Source organism: Coenobita brevimanus, chromosome 18 (assembly GCF_032717465.1).
Source record: "Coenobita brevimanus isolate Jiangsu-jjx chromosome 18, ASM3271746v2, whole genome shotgun sequence".
Lineage (NCBI taxonomy): Eukaryota > Metazoa > Arthropoda > Malacostraca > Decapoda > Coenobitidae > Coenobita > Coenobita brevimanus.
In genome coordinates this window covers 33,607,344-33,633,766 of record NC_136971.1, presented here as the reverse complement: position 1 = coordinate 33,633,766, position 26,423 = coordinate 33,607,344, and the positions used below count along the sequence as shown (strand labels likewise).

Genomic DNA, 26,423 nt, shown 5'->3' with positions numbered 1-26,423 from the left:
TACGACACCATTTCCTTTGTCTGGTTTAGTTATGATAATAGAAACATCATCTTTTAAACTTTTCAACACATTAATTTGCTCTCGTGTGACATTACTGCAAGAATAATTTGAAGAATAAAAACTAGTAAAAGCTATGTGCTTCAAGCTATTCTTTAAAAAATCATAAGTTCTACCACTACCTTGATAAAAAGAATGAGCAGACAAGTTCTTAAAAAATCGTTCAAATCCAAGAAAATGCGGGAGGAACCTGGGCTTTGGGGTGTGAATGGCATACTTTAAACCCTTACACAAAATGGATTTTTCTGCACTAGTCAGCTGTCTACTAGAATAATTAAAAATCACTTTATCATGGGGTACACTATCGGGGTTAACAAATCCTAATGTCCGTAATTTACGTTGCTGAGTGAATTTAACACGAGATATAGAGTTCCCATTAGTTCTCTCTATAAGATTACATACGAGGTGAAGAGTAAACAACGTCTACTTAGGGTTCATAAAAACAAATTAACATGTTCATTATCTTCACTGAAAAAATCTGTATCATTTTTTGACTTTACCCATTTGACTAATCTTATAGAGAGAACTAATGGGAACTCTATATCTCGTGTTAAATTCACTCAGCAACGTAAATTACGGACATTAGGATTTGTTAACCCCGATAGTGTACCCCATGATAAAGTGATTTTTAATTATTCTAGTAGACAGCTGACTAGTGCAGAAAAATCCATTTTGTGTAAGGGTTTAAAGTATGCCATTCACACCCCAAAGCCCAGGTTCCTCCCGCATTTTCTTGGATTTGAACGATTTTTTAAGAACTTGTCTGCTCATTCTTTTTATCAAGGTAGTGGTAGAACTTATGATTTTTTAAAGAATAGCTTGAAGCACATAGCTTTTACTAGTTTTTATTCTTCAAATTATTCTTGCAGTAATGTCACACGAGAGCAAATTAATGTGTTGAAAAGTTTAAAAGATGATGTTTCTATTATCATAACTAAACCAGACAAAGGAAATGGTGTCGTAATTCTGGACAGGACTGATTATCTGTGTAAAATGTCTGAAATTCTTAATGATGGTTCAAAGTTCAAAATCGTAAATGATGATGAATTTTCTTTGACCCTGAAAAGTGAAGATTAAGTAAACAATTTCCTAAGGAAGCTGAAGTCTGATGGAGTAATTAGTAATGAAGTGTACTCAAAATTATACGTATCTGGCGCTACACCAGGAGTCATGTATGGGCTCCCTAAAGTACATAAACAGAACTGTCCAGTTAGACCCATTCTCTCTGCCATTGGGACTGTTAGCTATAACATATCTAAATTTCTTGTACCTATGATTACCCCCATCACTAAAAATTGCTATACGGTTAAAGATTCATTTACTTTCGCTAAGGAGATTTGTAACTACGATGTTGACCACTGTACTATGGCTTCTTTCGATATAAAGTCCCTGTTCACTAATATTCCTCTTTATGAAACTATAGACATTTGCACCAAACAAGTATTTAAACACAAGAAAATAATAGATGGATTTAATATGAACCAGTTCCGTAAATTACTGTCTCTCGCTTCTAAAGATTGTCTTTTCCTTTTCAACGGAAAATCTTATAAGCAAATTGATGGAGTGGTGATGGGGAATCCCCTAGGTCCCTGCTTAGCAAACGCATTTTTGTGTTACCATGAGACAAACTGGCTACAGCAATGCCCCTCCCATTTCAAACCTCTCCTCTACCGTAGATATATCGACGATACATTTTTATTGTTTAGTTCTCCAGACCACATCCCTCTTTTCTAAACTATTTAAACTCGAGGCATGCTAACATTCATTTCACTTCTGATATTGAAGAAAACAACAAACTTCCCTTTCTTGATATACTAGTCCAAAAAACTACTAATTCCTTCATCACTTCAGTATACCGCAAACCCACTTTCACAGGATTAACCATGAAATTCAACTCAGCAATCCCAATTCAGTTTAAACGCAATTTGGTGTCGACCCTGCTGACCAGAGCTTATAATATTTGTTCATCCTATTCTGCTTTACACTCAGGAATTGAAGTTTTCTTACGAAAACATTGTTCTCTAATGGTTTCCCAATGTCTTTCACACAAACCCATATGGGAAGACAACTAAATAAGATCCGTAACCCACCTACTCCTAAACTCACAGCAAACAAATCACCTGTATATTGTATCTTGCCATTTTTAGGTCCAAAAAGTTTTTCCATACGTAATAATATATCGCGTTTAGTTAGGGAATTTTTCCCTCAAGTATGTCTTAGAACAATTTTCAAACCCAGCAACACCATTGGACAATGGTTCAAACATAAAGACCGAATCCCTGACGCTCTGCAATCCTCTGTTGTCTATAATTATAACTGTAGTCGCTGTAATGCGTCTTATATTGGACAGACAAAGAGGCAATTACGAGTAAGAATTGCAGAACATCGGGGACGGTCATATAGAACCGGTCTACCTATGGCTAAGCCACCTTTCTCTGCCATCCGAAATTGCTGTGAAGCCTTAGGCCATCCCATAAGCGAATCTGATTTTTCTGTTATCCACGCTTGTCGTGACGAGGTAACACGCCTCCTGGCTGAATCACTCCTCACTCACCACCTACAGCCCACACTGGGCACACACGACTGCTCCACGCCCCTTCTCTGTTTTTAAGGTTTGACTTATGTATTGTCTTATTACATGTATTTCTGTTTAAATTTTCCTTGTACTTAGTAGCATCCCACCAACGTTAGCTATGTATAATTCCTCATCTTATCATAATAATTCTTCACTTGTATTTTATTAGACATTGTGTTTTACTTTGTTTTTTTACTTTAGTTTTCGTATTTTTATCATAGACATAGTGTTTACTTTGATTTTATTGTATTTTCTATAGGTTTGAAAATGACAAACGAGTTGTCGAAACGTCACCAATTTATTAAAGATGTTCCTGATTACGTTGGTGTTTATCTTCATATTGAGACTACGCTTCCCCCATGGTGAATCTATTGCATCTGTATATATATATATATATATATATATATATGTGTGTGTGTGTGTGTGTGTGTGTGTGTGTGTGTGTGTGTGTGTGTGTGTGTGTGTGTGTGTGTGTATATGTATATGTGTGTGTGTGTGTGTGTGTGTGTGTGTGTGTGTGTGCAAGACGAAAAGCCTGTGTGCGGGCAAAAACTTGCAAAGATCGAAATTCAGGGTTAAGCTGAACCTGATACCACTTGTAAGCCACCTACTTCTTGCCCTGCTGTGGGGGTCACCTAGACATGGTGGCGGGGCTTGAAGCACGGTTGGTTGTGCCACCTACTTTGGAGGCATGCCTACCTTTGTAGGGTTCGGCATTTGTCGGCCACGTGGACCAAGCACCCCCCTGCATCACTGGTGGAGGAGGCCTGCTGGTGATGTTAGTCAGTGCCCATTTGCCATCTAGGGTGGGACTGTTGCCTCCCCACATGTTTGCTATGCGTGGCATCCCGTAATGCTGGGAGACAGGAGTCCTGGGGGTTGAGCAATGCTGCATGACGTGCTCTGCAGCTAGCAGTACACCTCTTTGGTCCCTTATTCTGGCTAGATGGGCGGCCTGGTGGGCCCGACCAGGTCAATTGGCTGGTCATGTGTTGGCAAGGGTCAAGTGGGCACCTAGGGGCTTGGTGACTCCTATCGTCCTGGAGTCACCCTTGCCCAGGTCCCCTGGTAGTTACCCGTGTATACTCTCCTGCTACCTCTGGGGTCGCCAGTGGTGTTTATCCCTGGCATATGACCTCCCCTTGTTGGGCTCCGTGGTGGGTGGAGGGGTGGGAAATGAAGTGTATATGAGTATCTATGGATAGTTTTAATACAAATCATGTTGACGACCGTGCATCTGTTCCTGGCCATTCTTCAGACTCTGCATCACTTATTGCCACGCTGGAGCCTTTCCAGGCCCCTGGTGTGATCTCGATTGAGTGACTACAGAAAAAAATTGATGGTGTCCTGACCACAACCCCGACCCTTTTCTTAACTTTTGACAGGTTGACTTTACCTAGATCAGTGAAGCTGGCTTGGCTGTCACTTCCTGTTAAGGCATATGTGCCGACCCCAAGGTGGTGTTTCCATTGTCTTGGGTATGGACATGTCAGCAACTTTTGTCATCATGCACAAGCTGGCCTCCATGGTGTTTGGGTCTTCTGTGGTGGATCGAGCCATACCAGTGATTGTTCAGGACCCCTTAAATGCTATCACTGTGGATGTCCTCATGCTGTCTCTTCTAAAAGCTGTCCAAAATACTGCATGGAAAAGGAGATTCTGTCCGTTCATACATGTGAGAGGATTTCATTTCCTGAAGCAAAAAGGAGAGCCCAGACTCTCTTCTTTCAGCCCGGGATTACTTATGCTCCTGTCATTTCTGGAACGCCAGTCTGCCCCAATGTATCTCAGAGGCAGCCTTGACCTATTCCAGTACCCACTTCAACTCGTGATTTGCGGGATGCTGTCCTCATGGTTAGTACTGTTGGTGAGAATGATGTTTGCCTGACCGTGACTGTTTCGGTCCCCACTCTGGTGGCTGACGACTTGCAAACTTCTGTGGTGGAGGCAGATGTCCACGTTGACCGGAATCCTCTTGTCGTAGCCAGTATGCCCGAGGCTCCATCTATACTTGGCAAACATCGCCGTTTTTCATCAGAGTCCTCTGAATATGAAGACTGGCCACCTAAGGTCTCTGTTGTTGATCCTTCTGTCGAAACCTCTCCTGTTCCCTCTGTCCAGCTGGCAGAGGGATCTAGCCAGGTGACAGCTGAAGCTGATGATTCAGCTCTGGTCCGGTCCCCACCTTGAGATGTTGTTGGATAACCCATTGGTCCTTCAGATCTGAAGCATAGGATGGTCTTCTCAAATGATTTGAGTCCTACGGACTCTATTTCCACTTCGAGGGCTTCTCGTGAGGGCACTGGTCATCCTACATCTTCAAAGGCGGCCCCCAAGCCACCTTCCAAACAAACTGGTATGCCCACTCCGAGAAGGAGTGTTGTAAAGCTTATTTCCTCATCTTCATGTTTGCCTTCGGATGTTAAACAGCTGATGCGGGTTTCTAGTGCTGGACAGGCTCCTCCAAAGAGCTCTCATAAGCATCAATCCAAACCCGTTGGAAGGGCAAGACTGCCTCGCCCCTCATCCTGATTCTTCCCTCAGTATGGGTACTATGGCATTCTCAGCCAGTATACTACAATGGAATTGTCGAGGGCTGCGTGGTAATTGGGAGGAGCTGTGGACCCTCCTGATTTGTTCCCCTGTGTGTGTGTGTCTCCAGGAAACTCTTGTAGGGTTTGCCGCTCCCCATGCACCACCTGGGTACAAAGCTTTGTATTCAGCGCCAACCCAGGGTCCTGCTGGGGGTAGTGCTGTTTTGGTGAGAGTTGATATCCCTCATCAGCTAGTCCACCTCCAGTCTGACCTCCAGTGTGTTGCTGTGCGGTTATGTGCCCACCGCTGGTATACAGAGTGTTCCATTTATTTACCACCCAACACAGCAGTCAGTAGGGTGGAACTTGAGTACCTTCTTGATCAGTTACCTATGCCCTTTCTTCTCATGGAATACTTTAATGGTCGCCACCCTTTGTGGGAGGCAACTGTCTTGTTAATCAACATGGGAGTTTGTTGGCATCCTTAGTGGAGGATGAGGATCATGCCCTGTTCAATACTGGGGTGTTTACACATTTTCATCCCCAAACAAGTTCATTTACTGCAACTGACTTCTCTATCTGCTCTTCTGACTGTCTCCTGGACTTTACCTGGGAGGTTATGAAGGATCTCCATGGATGTGATCACTTTCCCATCCTCCTTACTGCAGCAGTATCTAGTACCTGTTCTCGTTTACCGAGGTGGAGAGTGGATAAGGCAGAATGATTCCTTTTCACCTCTCTGATTTGTGATAATGTCTCAGTAGAAGACTTTCCGCATATTGATGAGAGTGTTTCGTTCTTTACTTCAGTTCTGCATTCTGCTGCCCTTCATGCTGTTCCTAAAACCTCTGGCACGTATCGCTATCAACTTGTCCCATGGTGGAATGAGGATTGCAGTGCTGCTGTACGTGCTAAGAAGTTAGCTTTCTTCCATTATCGTAGATGCAGGACAGAACATAATCTTGTCGAGTTCAGAAGGGTGCGGGCTAAGGCTTGTTGGGTACTGAAACAAGCTGGGCAGGACTCTTGGCTGGCTTATGTGTCATCTGTAAACTCAAAGACTCCAATGTCTCAGGTGTGGAAGAGGGTGTGAAAGATTTCCAGCAGATTCACTCAAGGCAGGTTCCCTGTGCTGATGTCTAATGGTGAACCTGTTAGTGACCGTGCAGTTGTAGCCGATATCTTTGCATCTGCCTTTGCAGCGGTCAGTTAGAGAGATAATAGCTCACCAAATTTTGCCAGACAATGGGAGATAGAGGAGGCAAGGGTGCTGGACTTCCGTTCAGGGAATGTGGAGTCCTACAACCTCCCTTTCTCTTCTCGTGAACTCCAATCTGCCCTTTCTCTTTGCCATGACACCTCACCAGGGCCAGATGATATTCTCTATGCAATGCTCTGGTACCTGAGTGATGATGCACTGTCCTTTCTTCTCAGCCTTTTTAATAGATTCTGGAAGGAATCTTCTCTTCCCTCCTCTTGGTATGAGGCTATTGTCCTGCCATTCCAGAAGTCAGGGAAGACAGGTTACAGTCTCCTGGAATATCGGCCAATTGCCTTAACATCTTCCTTGTGTAAATTATTTGAGAAAATGGTCAACACATGCCTAATGTATTTCCTAGAAAGGAATGAATGTCTCTCTCCATGTCAGTCTGGTTTTCGAAAATGTCACTCAACAATAGATGCAATAATCCATCTTAAGGCTGCAGCATGTGATCCTTTTGCTAGGCAGCAGCATCTAGTGTGCGTTATCTTTGACCTAGAAAAGGCATATGATACTACATGCCGGTTTGGTATCTTCCAACAACTCCATTCTTTAGGTTTATGTAGCAGGCTGCTTGTATTTATATTAAATTTTCTGTGTGACTGTTCATTCAGGGTTAGGGTTGGTGGCACCTTGTCTCCTTCGCACCCTCAGGAGGAAGGGGTGCCTCAAGGAAGTGTCCTCAGTGTGACCCTTTTTGCTCTAGCATTGAACGGTACTATGTCTTCAATTCCAGAAGGGATGTCAGCCTCACTGTTTGTTGATTCGGCTCTATGGTATGCTGCTCCCTGAATGTCTGTGGCTAAATGTCGCATGCAGCTTGCTCTGGACAGGGTCTCTCGGTGGGCCACCATGCATGGCTTCCGTTTCTCCCCATCAGAGACAGTGGCCCTGCATTTCTGCCGTTTGAGAGGTGTTCACCCAGACCCAGACCTCCAATTATATGGCCACAGGATGTGATGTGAGACAAGGTTTCTTGGGCTTGTTTTTGACAGGAAAATGAGCTGGGTACCACATATCCGTTACTTACAGCTCTCATGCCTTTGTGCCGTGTCACTCCTATTGACTCTTGGGGTGCTGACAGAACCATCCTGTTCCACCTTTACCGTGCCTTAGTAAGGAGCAAACTGGACTATGGGTGTGTGGTATACTCTTCTGCTACTGAGGCAAGGCTGTGGCCACTAAATTCGGTCCATCATGCTGGGATTCGACTGTCAACTGGGGCTTTCCGGTCTTCCCCGACTGAAAGTCTATTGGTTGATGCAAATGAACTGCCACTGGATCTCCGCCGGCAGTCCTTAATGGTGCAGTGTTGGCACTGCCTTCACCATTTTCCAGCCTCACTGAGTTGTAAGGCTGTCTCCGAGGTCGCTCTTCTCCCCTTTTATGACACCCACCCTCACTATTCACACCCATATGGATACAGAGTGAGGGCTGCCATGAGGGAGTTGGGTGTTCAGTCCTCCCCTGTCTGCCCTATGCGTGTCCCCCAGGTGGCTCCCTGGCTTCTCCCAGAGGTGCTACCGTGCAATTACATCCTTGAAAGGAAGGCCTCCCTTTCCTCACAGGCAGCTTTGTCCTACTTTTTAGAACATGCCTCTGCTCACAGTGACTCAATTCCTGTATATACTGATGGCTCTAAATCCCATGTGGGGACAGGCTTTGGTGTCATTTTTCGTGATTTTAGCCGTGGTGGGAGTCTCCCTCCTTCTGCATCTGTTTTTACCGCTGAACTTACTGCCATATTAGTCACAGTTAAATTGATTTTTAGTTTTCCTCCAGCTTCTTTTACCATTTTTAGTGACTCAGCCAGTACCCTACAAGCTTTGTCTCATGGCTTTCCATCACATCCCCTAGTCCTGTCTGTCTTGGAGTGGCTCTACTTATTAGGTAGGCGAGGATACTCTGTACAACTGTGTTGGGTCCCTGCACATGTGGAGGTCGTGGGCAATGAGCGTGCTGACTCTTTGGTGAGAGCTGCTGCCTCTCACCCTTCCTCGCCTCATTACCGTGTCCCATCCGAGGATTTATGTACAGCCACTGTGGAGGCTGTCCATCACTGCTGGCAGAGAAGGTGGGATGCAGTAGGGGCAAACAAATTCTGCAGCATTCGTCAGAACCTGGGCAATAGGGGGTATGTGGGACTATCTTAACAGTGGGAAACAGCTTTGGCCCGTCTCCAGATTTGCCACACTAGATTGAGTTATGCTTTTTTAATGGAGAGGCCCCCCCCCCTCCTATTGTGATGACTGTCTGGTTCCTTTGACTGTGTGGCATCTTCTTGTGGAATGCCCCAGTCTTGGGGACCTTCTTCGACAGTACCTTTCTGGATTCTAAACCGGGGAAGGATAGTACCTTCTCTCCTTGGTGCTTGGGGAAGAGGCTTGTGCAACGGGGGGAGGCACCTTCTCCTTTGTGTTGATTTTTGGACTTCTCCACAAGCTGTGGGGCTTTACCATATTTTAGTTTGTGTTTTAATGATACTGTGCTAGTTTTAACCTCTATATTTCCACCATGTTTTTAGTTTTGGTTGTTTCTTGTATACTGTTGGTTTCTTTTATGCATCGTTTTTCTTTTCACTTTTTATCATTTTTTATATATTTTGATTTTCTTTTAATGTTTTTGTTCGGCAGCATATGACCTCTGCTGTTGCGCTGGCATGTCACATTTTCACTTATTCATTCATTCATTTATACCTCCTTCTTGCAGTCAATGCTGGACCAACTGTGACAAATGTTTTTTTATTTGTCGGAAGTAAGAGAAACGAAAGCATCCATGCCCAAGAGGATAACGTCCGTAATGTGCGAAGCAAAATCAGAGAGCCTTTGACCATGAAAGCAATGAACATCCCAAGGAAAATATAAGTAGTACTGCCTAAATGGCCTCCCAAAATGCCTCCGACCCCGCTTCTCTTGGGAGGATCCACAGGTCTTATTTTAGCGACAGAACTGTCTACAGAGGTAAGAGTGTGATCAGAGGAGTCCAACAGACAGAAACCGGATGAAAGAATAAGTTGAAGGGTTAGTTGTGAGAAAATGCTATAGTATGTTTCAACTCTTTCTTGCTGTCAGGGATAGGACAATGTGCTAAAGCAGGTGCTCAATATCATTAACGATAGAAAAGAAGGTAGGTGCGATTATCAGACAAATAAGTGAGAGAAGAGAGGAGTGAAAGGTGGTGGTGAACAGTGAAATAACGTAAAATGGAGAATTCAGGAAAGTGAGAATTCTAATGAATGTGGTCCACTTCAGAAGTAGGGCAGGGAAAGAATCTGGTACAGTCAGTAGGACTGGGAGATAAGTGAACAACATAAATGTATTTACTAGTAGTCAGACAATTACATGAGAACCGAAGTCAGAGTGTGAATAATTCAATAGGCCCAAGTTCACTAACATGCCGACTTAAGTTGTTGTGTGCACAGAAGCAAAAACCGGCACCGGTTTTTAAATAAGTACAGAGAAATTTGGAGAATACAAAAAAGGGTTTGCTACGAGTTGTCTCGGACATCTGAGTCTCAGTAAGAAAGAGGGAGGTTTCGAGAAGAGGTGGTGCTTAACAAATGGGAAATTAGGGGAAAGACTAAGAATGTTGCAGAAATGAAGAGAATGTCAGAAAATGGTTCAGTACATTTCGTTAAGTCGTCACCAGGAGAGGGACCACTCTAGGAGTGGTCTGATGATCAACATCAATGTACAGTACATTTATCGACATAGTAAGTCCTACACTCCTCATAGGGCAACACTGGAATAGACGATGATGATGATGTAAGTCCTAGAAGCACCAAATCTTTTGATCAACAAATTTAGCTGAAATAGTCATCTATATTAAAATCCAATTTTGCTACTGTGTGTGGCACCTGGAGACAAATTTCCCGACATGTAAATTTTATCTCCAACCTTCGTGACAGTAACTGAACGCTGATGTAGAAGGCTGTAGGTAAAGTGAGTTATAAGGTGATAACTGAATACCAGACAGTTCTTTGACTCCCCTTATCAGCCCATCCACTGCATTTTTAGAGTGATATTACTTACATCTCACCTTGTAGTAGTGGTGAGATTATCCAACAGTCGATAAATCCAGCAGTGGATTCATGATGATAAATTCTCATGCAACGTTTCAAACAGGAGGGAGAATATAAAGATGATGGAGGCAGGTCAAACTGCCCTACTTAAAATAAAAATTTGTCTCTCTTCTTATCTAGAATATCACCTAAGAGAAGTAACTTTAGAAACCTGGATGATACAGTGGTCGTGTAACCCAGGATCATGAGTTTGTTACATGTCACAGGTTAAAAGGTATAAGTTACTGAGATGAGCGCTGTGAATATTGTAAGTGTCTGAAGGCGTGAACTTCCACCTTTTGTACTTACTGACCGTTTTACAAGTGGGTGTTCTGTAGACGCATCATTTTGCAGTTAGTCCTCTAAGAACTATCCTGTAATAAACAAACCAAAAATAGGCATGCTCTTTTTTTTTTAAATTATTTAAAACGTCTTCCGACCAAGCAGTGGGAAAATAACTGTTTCATGATCACGGAAATAGTCTTATATTTTCGTGGCTTCATTTTTACCAAACCCCGAAAATTAAAACAGCTGACATTATACTAAGCCATGCTAACCAATTCATTAATGACCAAGCCAAGTGAACCAGGTGACCAGTGGTGCACTTACCACCTTAGCGAGGATGTCGTCGGGCACGTTCCTGGGGTTCTTGCAAATGGCGTAGACGGAGGAGTGGCTGAAAATGACGGGCGCCCGGGACGCCTCCAAGGCCTCCCTCATGGTGGCCTGGGACACGTGCGACAGGTCAACCAACAGGCCCAACCGGTTCATCTCCTTCACCACCGTCTGGGATGTCACACGGATTAAGAGTGATTGATTAATTTTGCATTCTGTAAATAGGGACTGTAAATGACTACTGAAAGTTACAGTGTGTACTTTCAGTCAATTCATTCTCAAATATCAGTAATAAGAAACAAATTACATTTATCTCTTCTCTTCTGTGAGAGAAACATAGAGTTCCTATGTGATAAATAGGAAAGTAAAAGAGAAAACTGTCACAGCCGTCTAACAGTATATAATATATATATATATATATATATATATATATATATATATATATATATATATATATATATATATATATATATATCTACTCTATCTACCTATCTATATATTAACAGTATACATAAACTGTGTCGTGTATTTCACCACAATTATCTGTGACTGACGTCTGTTACAATGACTTCTTTAGAGGGGCCGCAGTGCTAACAGTGGCACATTGATACTGTGTCCATTGGTCTGATATGAAGAAAGCTAGCTATGTATCAGAGAAAATGAACATCAGAAAATATGATTAATGCTTGGTATTCCCAGTTCAAGGAAACAGAGTATATTGTGGAACAGTGGTGCAGGTCATTTTTGCACTATTTAACGACTCAAAATAGCGCTTGACAAGGTCATCTGCCATCCAGATAAGCCAACAAGAACTATAGCTCTTCAGTTATCGTGGTAACATCGTCACTCTTTATAACAAGATTCTCATGAGTCGTCACTGTAACTGACAGACACTCCTCTCATAGGCGATCGTGACTGCCATATATGACACAGCTTCTAATTTAACATTGCTGGCCAGCTATGCAAATATTAAATGCTGTTCACTTTACTGCATAAAATATTTACTTACCATTATTAGCGAGCCACACAAATATTAAATATTATTTTGTTAAATTAAAACATTAATATGCTCATAGTAGATTATAGATGAAGAGAACATGCGCAGTATTTCTTAGTACATTTTGTGAGAATGAAGCAACTCACACGCCCTGTACATTCTGAACTAACGGATCTGGAATTACTGGTTAAAAATATATTCTCTATAACTGAAGTATAACTTTTTTTTTATCAACAACTCGCTACAACATCAATCCACCACTTGTAAGCCAGTATTTTTTGCAAATATTTGTGAATTTTCCTGTACTGAGTGTACCATGACTTTTGCTTTTATAAACTGGTCAGCCTTTCTCACATCATCATTCCATATGGCAAAATCATCTCATTACATTCCTGATGCATGTCTTACTCTGCAGTCCCCAAGAGACAGACCTTCTTGTCAGGCGACCCGAAGGGATAGCTGTCCACTGGGAGCTGTGAAACAAGAGTTAATTTTTTATAATACTGCTGACAGTATTTGCATATCATACGCTATCAGTGTTTAGTATTTATGTAAATATATATTTATGTAAATATTGGCGGAAGGTTAGTGCCCCTAGCCGGAAAACAACTAACTATAAAGACGACCAAGAAGTCTCGGACAAGAACTGACCAAAAGATGACGACCAAGGACAGGACAAAGGACATGGTAATAGCAACATCGAATGTAAGAGGTGCGAATGATGAGGTGAAAGAGAGATTGTCCAGGTGCTTGAGGATGCGAAAGTTGATGTATGTGACGTAACTGAAACTAAATGGAGAAGTGAGAGTGTGAGAGAATGGGAGTATGGATGGGGGATATGTGAAGGAGTAGGTGAGAATGAGAGGGCAAAAGAAGGAGTGTGTATAGTTGTGAGTGAAAGATGAAAGAAGAACATAAGAGAGTATGGATCAGTTGGGTCAAGGATTGTGTGGGTAAGATTGAAAGTTGGAATACAAATGTGGGCGATTGTGGCGTGTATGCGCCAACGCATGATCGTGCAAGCAGACTGAGGGAAGAGTTCTGGACAACTGTGGATGTGTGCATGGAAAAGTTTGGAAGGAATGAGAGAGTGTTTTTGATTGGTAATATGAATGGTAAAGTTGGGAATGTGAAGGTGGATGGAATAGTTGGTGAGTTGGGTGTGCCTGCTGAGATAGATGAGAATGGCAGTGCGTTAATGGACATTTGTGCTGGGAGGGGGTTGATGATAGCCAATACCCTCTTCAGGCACAAAGTGATCCATCTGTATACATGACGAGTGATGAGAAGGGTGGGTGGTGAACTGAATGAAAGGAAGACAATGGTTGATTATGTGTGTGTGGATGAAAGGATGCGAAGATGTGTAATGGATGGAAGAGCTTATAGAGGTTGGGGGAGTGGACTTTCTGACCACTACTTGGTGGTGGCCAGAATAAAGAACCAGATAAGATGGAGAAATAGAAGAAGGGAAGGACAGGAAGAAGGAGTATTGCAAGGAGAGTGGAAAGGTTACAAGAGAATGAGAAAAAGCCAGAATATAAGAGAGAAGTGGAGGAACGTTTGGGTAAAAATGAATTGGAGCAGATGGGGGACGTGGAAGGTGTGTGCAGGATATTCACAGAAGAAATATGTGCAGCATGTGATGTGGTGTGTGGGATGAAGAGAAGACGGAGGGGGGTGCAAGGAACAGCGTGGTGGAATGAAGAAGTGAGACAGGCTATGGCACAAAAGAAGAAAGCATACAATGAATGGATGAGAAATAGGGGTGTGGAAGAAGTTGAGAGGCGGAAGAGAGAGCTATATGTAGAAAGAAAGAGGTGAAAAGATTAGTAAGACAGAGTAAGAAGAGAGTGGATGAGGAATTTGGAAGGAATTTGAGTGTAAAGTGGAGGGATTGGAAGAAAATGTTCTGGAAAGAGGTGAAGAGAGTAGGACAGGGTGGAAGTGAAGTTAGCAGGGGAGTGAAAGATAAAAATGGTAGATTACTAATGGAGAAGGGAGAAAAGGTGAGCAGATGGAGAGAACACTTTAACTCGTCACGACCTGACCGATTTCACACCTCCAATACCTCTCAATCCTAAGCTATTTTGGATTTTTTTTTTTTTGGCTAAAACCTCCCCTTTTGGTGAGAAACATCGAAAATTCATAGAGAAATCGCTCACCCGAGGTTTAAAATACTCAATACAGGTAGCAGTACCTCCTTACCTTACTGGGTTTTATATCAGGCTGGCTCCAAAGAAAACGAGTTCTATGGGAGGGTAACTATTCCACACCACTCATAAACGGTATTTATTTATTTATTTGGTACGAATTTAAATGTAGTACGAGAGTATATTGGTTTTCAAACAGTAATATAGGCATTATAAGCATTGTTTCACTCACTAACCCATCAGCATACCTGACCATTTTTGGTGACATTACCTGATCATCATTTCTGACTGTTTCTTCCTCTAATGCTATGTAAACTTTGTCCTCCATATTGTCATCGACTGGGGAATCGCTCTGGCCCTGAATGTCTTTATTGGACAGGTCACTGGTAACAGGTGAATTGCCGAGACAATGGCATGCGGGGGAGGGGGAGGTTATGCGGTGTAAGGCATTGTCCCTGCCTGCCATCTTGTAAAGGAATAGAGGAAGGTGTCCCGTGTATACGTACCAAAGATCACGCGCAAGAATTGAAAATTGTGCAAATTATGAACCTTGCAATTGCGCGACATACCAGTACATTGTCGGAACTGGCAGTTAAATAATGTTGCAACGTACCCATATGTCGACGGGACGTCTTGGGTTAAGGAATTGTTGAACATAGATGATGGAAGTAATGTGAGTATAAGTGGCTAGAGAATGGCTGGGAGAAGAAAGAAGGTGAGAAGACAGAAAGAAATCAGTAGGATAGAAGTTGTGGAAGCAATGAAGAAAGTTAAATTGGAGTGTGTGGTGAAATGGTGAAGCATGGGGGAGAGATAGTAGTAGAATGGATGTAGAAGATGTGCAAATTGGCCTGGGAGGAAGGTAGAGTCCCGGTGGATTGGGAGTCAGGTATAATTATTCCCTTGTGCAAAGGAACAGGGGAAAAAGAAGTGTTTGGTAATCATAGGAGCATTTGTCTTCTTAGTATAATAGGAAAAGTGTATGGTAGGATACTTATTGACAGAGTTAGAGAAAGAACAGAGGAATTAGTTGGAGAAGAATAGGGAAGCTTTAGGAAGGGAAGAGGTTGTGTAGATCAGATATTCATTCTTAGATCTTTAGTGGAAAAGTTTCTAGAGAAGGGAAAGAAGTTGCATGCAGCTTTCATGGCTTTGGAGAAAGCATATGACAGGGTCAATAGATGGAGATTATGGAAAGTATTAAGAATACGTGGAGTAGATGGGAGGTTGTTGAATGCTTTGAAGAGTATGTATGATGGTGCTAAAGCTGCAGTGTGTGTGGATGGTGAACTGAGTGAATTTTTCTCTTTGAAGGTTGGGTTGAAACAGGGATGTGTCATGTCTCCATGGTTGTTCAATCTGTACATGAATGGGGTAATGAAAGAGGTACAAGGTAGGGAGGTGGATGTTGGAGTGGCCCTGGTGAGAGAGGGCAGTGTTTGGAAACTCCCTGTATTGTTGTTTGCAGATGATACTGTATTGTTGAGTGAAGACGAAGGGGAGCTGCAAGGCTTGGTGGATTAGTTTGGGTGAGTGTGTAAGAAACGGAATCTAAAGGTGAATGTAGGGAAGAGTAAAGTGATGGTCTTTGCGAGAGGTGAAGTCATTGAATGTACAGCGAGGTTGGATGGTAAGGAATTGGAAAATGTGAGTACGTTTAAGTACTTGGGTAGTGTGATGAGTAAGGATGGAGGTTTGGAGGATGAAATGCTTGAAAGGGTACAGCAGGGAAGAAAGGTTGCTGGTCCCTTGAAAACAGTGATAAGAAACAGGGAAGTGAGCATGAAAGTGAAAAAATTACTACATGACAGTTTTGTGATACCAACTCAAATGTATGGAAGTGAAGCTTGGATGTTGTTGGAAGGACACAAGTCAAGAGTGAGAGCAGTGGAAATGAGTTATTTAAGAGGAGCCTGTGGAGTCACGTGGAGAGATAGGCTGACAAATAAGGATATAAAGGAGCTTTGTGGTGTTGATGTGGATGTGATAGGAAGCGTTAGGAGGAATACTCTGAGGTGATTTGGCCATGTGGAGAGGATGGAGGGTGAAAGACTGATGAAGAGAGTGTGAGTGAGGTGGAGGGGGGAAGAGGGAGGGTGAGGCCGAGGATGAGATGGAGGGATGGGGTGGAGAGGTATATGAGAGAGAGGGGTGTGAGTTGGGATGAGGGCAGTGAAATGGCAGGGGACAGGGCGACGTGGAGGCGATTTGTTTGTGGCCACCCCGAAAGGGATTGAGGCGTCTGGCAATAGATAGATAGATAGACAGATAGATAGCAAATATTCTTACGAACACATATGCGCAAAGCAGATGGCAGTAGAATGTATACTGTAGATCTCCATTTTTTTTAGTTTATTAAGTTTTATTTGTTTATTTAGTTTTCTGATAAAGTCAGCGCCCTCTAAATGACCGTCTTCTTGAAGAATGCCTAAATTTTTGAAGGAATTATGTTATATATATATATATATATATATATATATATATATATATATATATATATATATATATATATATATATATATATATATTTTTTTATCAATACACATACGGAATCATATTGTTAACAAATATCTTATTGAAATGGAACAGTTCTTCTGCCTGAACTGCCAAAGATTTGTTGTATGCCAGTAACCACTTTAGCTGAATAGTAGAACGAGTTCTTTTAGGATGTGTTGGATTAACCCCATCATGGCCTTGGGTCCAGAATCTTATGTGCACCCCAGGCCGACACCGGGGCCATTTTCTGGTTTCGAAATTTGATTTTTTTTTCTTGCCATATTGAATAGAAAGTTCTGACGCACCTTACAGTGCAAATCCCAGCTTCCTAGACCCATTGTGTGGCTTGCAGTGGAGTGAGAAAGTTGCAGAAATATCGGCAACAGATATTCTCCTCCGAGATGTGCTGCCACATTGCAACATCGCACGTGTTGATATAATTTTTTTTTGAATCTCCCAAACAATGTGAATGGTCCCTCAATATTGCTCATATATTAGATATGATGATATCGAATGATTTCAGTATATAATATGTTAGGATTGGCTCGAAAAAAAAAATATTATGAATATTGTTTCACCTTTATGATATAGAATATGTTTATAGTAGTGTCGAGTTAATTTTTGCGTTATCGTTTTGCCCATGCCTGGAAAGGGGAGGGAAAGGGTTGAATTTTTAGTCCTAAATGCAAAAAAAGCCCGTCCCCTGAGGTTAGGCTCTCCCATGGGAGATGAAAGTGTAGGGTCAGATCCGATTAGCAATTGGAAGTTGAGTTGCAACTTGCTGCCACCACACCACGTCCATGGCTAAAAATAGTATCGCAATGCAGTTTCAGAACTATGAACAAGTATAATTATTACGAATACAGATACCAAGCAGAAATAAATACGTTTACAGACGGGGAAAACGTATTTTTTTCCATAATAACACATTCACCTCTCTCTATCATTTTACCTCCTTATGTTCGCAATATATGTTGCTACCTGTCTGTCGTGAGTATGAGAAAGTATGATATTTTCTGCCTGGGTAAAAGGGTACAACTGGATGTTTCACAACACTTTACATCGTCAGAATTGCGAGACGACCTGCCATTCGCACCTTGCACGAGCTGATTAGCAGGCAGAGAATGAAGTTCTTTTCACCCACGAAAGCATTACGTGAACACAAAAAAATATCCTGTTATGTTTGTAAAAGGCAAAGCATATGTAAAATGATTCAAATCAGTGCAACAAACCAGAGCAAATAGGTAAAGATAGCAAACAAAAATGAATTTTTCTTTTATTTTCATGTTTTTTGGGTTTATGCCTGTTTATTTACAATCATAAACAGAGTGGTTGTGTGTGTTTTGCAAGGGAGGAAAAAGATAATTTCTGTCTGAGTCGAGATAATGCGTGTACCTATGTGTGTTTAGGCATGGCCACGAGTGAAAAAATCGTATATCCACTCGTCACAGAAGCATTTGGTGAACTGACAATGACAGATGAGGTGTGAGAGCGTGAAGGTCAGTCTCATGTCCCAGATGTTCGTTCACTTTCTGAAAGTTTTCACAGCTTTCTACAAGTTGCACTGCATCGAATGATCCAAACCAGTACAACAAACCTGAACAAATAGGTAAAGATACCAAGACAAAAATTTATTTTTCACTTATGTCTCTTTTTGTTGTGTCTGTATTAATTCATAATCGTAAACAGGTGGTTATGTGTGTTTTGGAAGACAGAACAAAGATTGTATTTTCTGCCTGGGTCAAGATAATGGGTGTAGTTGTGCTTGTTTAGGCCTGGCCAAGAGCAAAAAAAATCGAAAAGCCACTCATCACAGCAGCAGGCTCTGAACTGCTTCACTAGGTGTATGGGAGTGTAGTGTAGGTCATTCTGAAGACATTCAGAACATTCGTTCACTTCCCCCAAATTTTTGCAGTTTTTTAAAGTCTGCGCTCAAAAGACGCCTGTGGCCATTGATTGGCTAAACATCATTTGACGTCATTGAGGGGCTAAGAGTCATTTAAGAAGGCTTCTTATTAGTGGAAAATCCTTGTGTGGCCTCATCACCACGTCAAAGGAAGCAGATAAAGTAATAAAAAAGCTCATGCACGAGTGATACTGGAGGCATAGTGTTGCATGATGTGTTATGATACCTGTGGTGTGAAACTTACAGGAGCAAATTTATTTTGATCAGTTTCCCCACACGCATTCCCATGCCAAAAATCAAAATAAGTATAATATATTCCCCCTAGTTGCTGTATTAGGTAACATTCGAGAAAACCGCCATTAACACGCTGCTTGCTGGCAGACTTTGGACCCTCATGGAGCCGTGGTGCTTGCAAATTTTTGACCTTTTTTTTTTTTTTGCTAAATAGGTTAGAAGTGATGAGAAAACATGGAGAACAACCATAACAGTACTCATAGAAGCCATTTAGTTCGATTTTGAGGTCGATTCTTCCTAAGTAGGCAGCTGAAAACTTTGGATTATTGTCCGTAGACTTCACCGCCCACCGCCGCCACAGAACAAGAGGAGGCAGAAGCTCTGCATTTTCTTCATCAGTAACTATGCTATTCAAGCCACGGACAATCTTGTTCGGTATATAGATGATATAGGGAGTGTACCCAAACATAGTTATGTACGCTGGCACATTATGACAAGTGAGTGAGTGCGTTGGATTGCCCATATAATGTTCGTAATAGTTCTTATTCTACTTTTCTGAGGTAGAAAGTCTGTGCCCACACCTATTATACTGCACTGTACATTATATTTGTTTTCCACATAACTTATATTTCTTATCATAGTCTACGCACTCTTGGTGTTTTTTCTCGCACACTCGATGCACTACCGTTCTCTTTTCTCACATGGCAAGATATTCGTGCCGTGTCCTTTAACTTAGTTTATTTTCCTGCACACAGACATATACATACATAACTTATTTTACTTCACTTACTGTTATAATATCACTAACACTAGTTTTTTATCATATTACACATACTTATGAGATAATCGTCATTACATATTTTTACAATTATATACATTTCACTTCCATCTTTTATTACACACACCATGTCGTTCAGAAGTGCATAAGAGTGTGGTATTCTTTGAAGCAGAGTGTAAGGCACAGTCCCACATCACACTCCGCACACTGATAACGTGAGTCTTTTCGCTGTTTTCTGGGCCATGCTGTGCTGTGTTGGCACACGTGACACCTGTGTTGGGGATTCCTCTTCGCACCTGGTGCCGTCACTAAGTCTGGGAAATGACATTCGGTGAGGCAAAAGGGATTTTCTCCACCAACTACATGTTTTCTTGGGGCACGATCACTGCCATGGGTGCCAATCAGCTCCCTGCACAGCTCCCTTTTGAAGTCCTCGAAAGTGTCGCTGGATCCTGTGGTGTGGGCGTGGAGGAGGTGAGCATTCAAAACTGTTACATCCAGCAGGTGAAAGAACAGTTTCTTGTACCACTTCATTGTGGGCCTGGCAAACTCGATGCTTGATATCATTGCATCCGACTAGTCTACCTGACACATATTGATATTGTAATCAATCACAGCCTCAGACTTCCAGATGTGCACATGTCTTTCACTGCAGTAATCGATGGTCCTTTTGATATGCATCAGGGGGCGATGAACCGTCGAAAGGAGGTTTACCTCGTGGTTGTGGTGCCAAATGCAAGGATACTGAGCCCTCCAATTACAGACCAATAGCTGTCACATCTTCTCTTGGTAAGGTATTTGAAACTTTAATTAATAAGCATGTTGTTAAACATCTTGAATCCAACAACTTAATTAGTGATAGACAATACGGTTTTCGCCACGAAAGATCCACCATTGACATACTCAATCTCTTAACTCATACCATCCAAATCAATTGATCTTTTTGGAGAAACTCATGCAGTAGCTCTTGATATCTCTAAAGCTTTCGACAGAGTATGGCACCGTTCCCTGCTGTCCAAACTCCCTTGCTATGACTAACGTCTTTTGTTCCTTTGATTTCTTCTTATCTTAGTGACAGGAAAATAAGAGTAAAAGTAGATGATGTATATTCGAATTTCCACTCAATTAACGCCGGCGTGCCGCAGAGATCAGTTCTGGCTCCAACCCTATTTCTGGTTCATATTAACGATCTCTTATCTGTCACTCACAATTCCATTCACTCATATGCAGATGACTCAACACTACATAGTTCATTCACACTCAGACATCCATTTACAAAGTCTAATATCTCTACCTCTCAACTCAGTGCAGCCATCTCCATAAATCAAGATCTATCTACAATCAGTGAATGGGGACAAAACAACCTTGTCTCTTTTAATGCTAGTAAAACTAAATATATACAGTTTACTAATAGACAGATATTGCCAGATTCGTACATTACCTTCAGTGCTACTAATATTCCCATCTCCAAAAGTATTGAAATTCTTGGTGTCTCACTTAACAGTGCCCTCAGCTGGACCTCTCATGTCAGATCACTTGCTAAAATCGCCTCAAAGAAACTTGGATTATTGTACAGAGTCCGTAACTTCTTCGCCGATGAGCAGTTAGCTATAATTTATAAGAGTCATGTGCGCTCTCAGCTTGAATATTGCTCACCCTTGTGGAATGGTTGTGGAGAGGTTGCATTAAGACAACTAGACAAAATTCAGAATAAAGCTGTTAGAATCATTAACAACCCTGCCATTACATATAAACTACCTCCCCTGCAAGTAAGAAGGAATGTTGTCTCCCTTTCATTATTTTACAGATATTTTTTTGGCAAATGCTCAGACGAAGTTGCGTCCATGGTGCCACCTCTCTATGCCTTCCCTCGTGCTACACGGGCATCTGGTAGTGCTCATGACTGGAATGTCACTCAACCATATTGCAGAACTTCTGCTATATCAGAATTCTTTCATTCCCCGAACTGCATCTCTCTGGAACTCGCTTCCCCAGAGTTGTTTTCCCTCCAAATTTCAACCCACAACTGTTCAAGTCTAATTGTTACAGATATTTTATGAACGGAGGACACCAGTAATCTGGTGTATGGATTATTTTTTTTTTTTACCCATTTGTTTTTCCTTCCTCCGTTCTGTTATTTATATAAAAAAAAAAAAAAAAAAAAAGGTAAAGCATTACTTCCTTCCTTTCCAGTTTCCTGCTCACCTGTACCATGTGCCGCCTGATTTTCTTCACTGTACTGCAGATGCCAGTCTCTTGCTGCTGCAAATAATGAGCGAGAAGTGGGATAGTGTACAAGTTGTCCAGGTACAGGACGTGCCCACGATGAAGGTACGGCTACATCATTGGTTTCACAACTGCACCAGACAAACTGATAGTCCTATCCTCTGTAATTTCTGTCTGTGCACCGGTGTACAGGACTATGTCCTGCACATACCCAGTCCTGCAGTCATACATGACAAAAATTTTGAACCCAAAACGGTGTCTTTTGCTTGGGATATATTGCCAGAAGTCAGTGTTTCCCCTCCATAACACAAGACTTTCGTCTATGACCAGGTCTCTGTAGGAAGAGAAAAAGGATGAAAATCATGCCCTCAGGGGATCAAACACTAGGCGGATTTGGTGCATCCTGTCGGTGTTGGCAACATTGCTGAGGTCCTCAGTATCGTAAAAATGGAGCCAGCTGAGAATGTACTGGAATCTGTTTCTCCTCATAACTCTTCGAAAGAAGGGTGTTGACATAAGGGGGTCCACAGTTCAGTATGAAGGCAACAGATTCTTTTTTATCAGTCCCATCATGAGACCTAATGCCAGGAACAGGTACATCTTGTTGACAGATATGTCGACATAAAACAGCCGGCTATGGGATGTTTGTGGGGCTGTGCCAAGGCAGAATGCTGCATACATGTTCGAAAGTATGCAGATTCTGAGAAACAATTCATTTGTAAAAATGTTTTTGAAGAAATCAATCCTCATAGAGCACTGATTCAACTCGAGGACAGTACAGCCTGCCATGTCCCCACGCGTAAGTTGCTGGTGAATGGGAACGAAATTGCTCCCATCCTCCCACTCCCACGACACTTCATCCTCTGCGTCACAATCTCCACCATCACCACCATCACAACCACCGTCCCTGTCGTCAGGATGGGGAGGAAAACCGGAGGTCACCTGGGGAATATTTCCCTCCTCCTCACCTTCTTCCCAACTGTCACCTTTTTTCCCCCTACCTTTCCCTTTTCCTTTCCCTTTCCCCTTTCCCTTCCTCTTTCCTTTCATCCCCACACTGCCAATAAGGGAGGAGGAAGCACTGAAATGAGGTGGGAAATTTCCATGCAGTAGGTCAGGTGTGCCTGAGGTGCTGGGCTGAGGAGGCCTTTGTGAGGTCAGTGGTGGTGCATTCCTCCAAATCCTACATGAGTAAAACAATGCACTACTCACCTTGCACTTTTTAGTTTGTACATCATCCCTGGCCTTCAGTTCTTAATGGGGAGATCCTACACACTTTGGAAGAGTGTATTGAGCACCAGGAACCTCCTGATACTCATCCTAACTAGAGGAATCGTCATACAACTGAAGGTGTCGGGAGATGGTGGGAAGGAGTGGTGGTGGTGGGGCTGCCTGGGAGGACAATGACATGACCTTCATATATTTCGCCTTCCTGGGGGATGGAATTTCCTCATCTCTGCTTGATTCAGAGTCTGGCTGAATGTAATCAATGTCAATCACATCTTCATCCTATGTGGAATCGCTTTCTCCATCATAGGGCACCTAAAGGAGAGAGTCAATCTCGTACTGGGCTAGGCTGCGACAAGGCATGATCCTCGCTCACTCACTGTCAAAATCAGACTGACATGGTGCGCTCCCACAGGGGCCCAGATGTACGGTGATGACTCATACCTGCTGGTGAGGCCTACAGAGGCCTGGGAATATCCCCACTGACTTTTTGGTGCATAATTTGAATTTTTGAATTTTGGCAAATATTTCAGATCACATGTGTACATGTACGTCAATGGCACTGTCCACGCATATAAAGGCCGACATACATGTACATGATTGGCATGCAGCAGGTTAAGTAGTTGATTATTGTTAGTACAATATTATACCCTATTTAACTAAGACGATATGTTACTTGCTTTGTGGTAGAGATGTCTTATCATACTGAGGATAACTTGGAAATAAGAAATAATGCCTTGAATTATAGATTCCTCGAGAAAACTGAAAACTGAGAAAGCATAAAGGACATAGATAGTACAGGGCAGAACGTTATGCACGGTTACATGAAACTAACTGAAGTAATCAACAGTTGTGAAATCGTGTTTTAATAAATTTTATACTATAAATACATACATATATCTATATATATATATATATATATATATATATATAGATATATATATATATATATATATATATTATGCAAGGAAGAAGGAACCAAAGGCCATGAGCCTGAAGTAACAGTTCCCTCCAAGAGAAAAATAAAATACAATAGAGAGCCAAATTCAAGATCCGATCATTTTGAGATGCCTGGACACACTGCGTTTGAAAGACTGGAGATCATAGGCAGCAGGAAATACAGACAGAGGGAGACAGTTCCAGAGCTGACCTGTTGCATAAATGAAAGACTGGGAGTAATGGTTAACTCTTGCACTAGAGAGTTGGACAGAAAAGGGATGAGAGTTTGCTGCCAGACGGGTGCTACGCGCCCGTCGTAGAGGTGGAGGAATGCAAGCAGACAGTTAAGAGGAGCAGTGACCATTAAAGTAGCGATAGAAAAGAGATAAAGATGCAACAGTGCGGCGAAGAGACAGAGGTTGAAGGGAGTCAGTAAGAGGAAGAGAGTTAATGATACGAAAAGCCTTTGACTCCACCCTATTGAGAAGAGTTGTATGTGGGGAGCCTCCCCACACATGAGAGTTGTACTCCACACAGGGGAGGATAAAACCCCTGTATAGAGTCAACAATTGTGCAGGGGTAAAGAAAGAGCGGAGTCGGCTTAGCACACCCAATCTCTTGGAAGCAGATTTTATAAGAGATGTAATATGATCTTTCCAAGATAAGTCCTGAGTAAATGTAACCCCAAGCAAGTTCAAGGATGATGCAGGATTAAGCTGAATATTATTAAACATTAGTGGGTATACCTGTGGAAGATTTTGTCGGGTTGACAGGTGCAAGAACTGAGTCTTAGATGCATTAAAAACAACCATATTATTTTTACCCCAGTCAGAGATACGAGCCAAGTCAGACATTAGGTGTGCCATAGCCTCATCCCTTATTTGCTGAAGTAACTGTTGAGATGGGCGTTGCGGGAACCGAATGGAAAGGTGAAGGGTGGAGTCATCAGCATATGAATGGATAGGGTTAGATGTACAGCTTAGAAGATCATTGATGAAAAAAAGGAAGAGAGTTGGTGATAGGACAGAGCCCTGAGGAACACCACTGTTGATAGATCTAGGAGAAGAACGATGGCTGTCTACAGCAGCGGCTATAGAACGACCAGAAAGAAAGCTAGCGATGAAGGCACACATAGAAGGATAGGAGGGCAGTTTGGAAATTAAAGATTTATGCCAGACTCAATCGAAAGCCTTTGAGATGTCAAGTGCAATGGCAAAGCTTTCGCCAAAGTCCCGAAAGGAGGATGACCATGAGTCTGAAAGGTAGGCAGCAAACTCTCATCCTTTTTCTGTCCAACTCTCTAATGCAAGAGTTAACCGTTACTCGCAGTCTTTCATTTATGCAACAGGTCAGCTCTGGAACTGTCTCCCTCTGTCTGTATTTCCTGCTGCCTATGATCTCCAGTCTTTCAAACACAGTGTGTCCAGGCTTCTCAAAATGATCGGATCTTGAATTTGGCTCTCTATTGTATTTTGTTTTTCTCTTGGAGGGAACTGTTACTGCGGGCTCATGGCCTTTGATTCCTTCTTCCTCGCATAAATATATATATATATATATATATATATATATATATATATATATATATATATATATATATATATATATATATGTGGTAGGTGGGGACGCTCACCATCCACTCACTCGATGTAGTGCTGCTTTCAGGCGTCTGTCTTTTCCTCTCCTCCATCCTTCTTTCCTTCCATTCTCTTCTGTCTTCCTTTCCTTCATTCTTTCCATGTCCTTCTGCCTATGGATATCTTTACACTCCCTCTTCTGTCATTCTTTCCTTCATTCTTTCCTCTTCCTTTTGCCTGTGGGTGAGTCTACACTGAGTGACAAGCCAAATGGTTTCCTGTACACCAGGAAACCATTACTACGCTGGGTGGTAACCGTATAACCAAATTTTGGCGCCTGGTGGTTTAGTGGGTAATTATTGCTCTCCAATCTGATTGAGCCGGTGAAGGTTTACATCCAAGGGTTGGTTGGGGTTGATTGCTCATGTAATGCCATTTAGTGATGAGTGAGGCTGGTCACTGTCATCTTAAATGTCAAGATTAACTGCCCAGCCCCGGGCTCCTACGCTCCTCATGGGAGAATGTAGGATTGGATGATGGATATATATATATATATATATATATATATATATATATATATATATATGTGTGTGTGTGTGTGTGTGTGTGTGTCAATGAAAATCAAGGGTCGAAACAACTTTAACAGGTGTAACCTTTATTTTTTTTTTCATGCTTCACCTTCATCATTCTTTTTCTTTGTCTGCTCTCCATTTTTCCTGTTATTCCTATCTTTCCTTTCATGTTTTATTACTCTTTCCTTTTCAGGTTGCTTTACACTGAGAGACAAGACTAAT

General features: G+C 42.1%; 1 protein-coding gene across 1 annotated transcript in view; it reads right to left on the bottom strand.

Moving 5' to 3' along the window:
• LOC145391464 (uncharacterized) overlaps positions 1-26,423 on the bottom strand; it is a 161,289-nt gene that overhangs the window by 20,256 nt on the left and 114,610 nt on the right. The window contains exon 10 of the mRNA XM_080266079.1: positions 11,097-11,273. Coding sequence (XP_080122205.1) covers positions 11,097-11,273 — 177 coding nt within the window. The remainder of the gene's footprint in view (positions 1-11,096; positions 11,274-26,423) is intronic.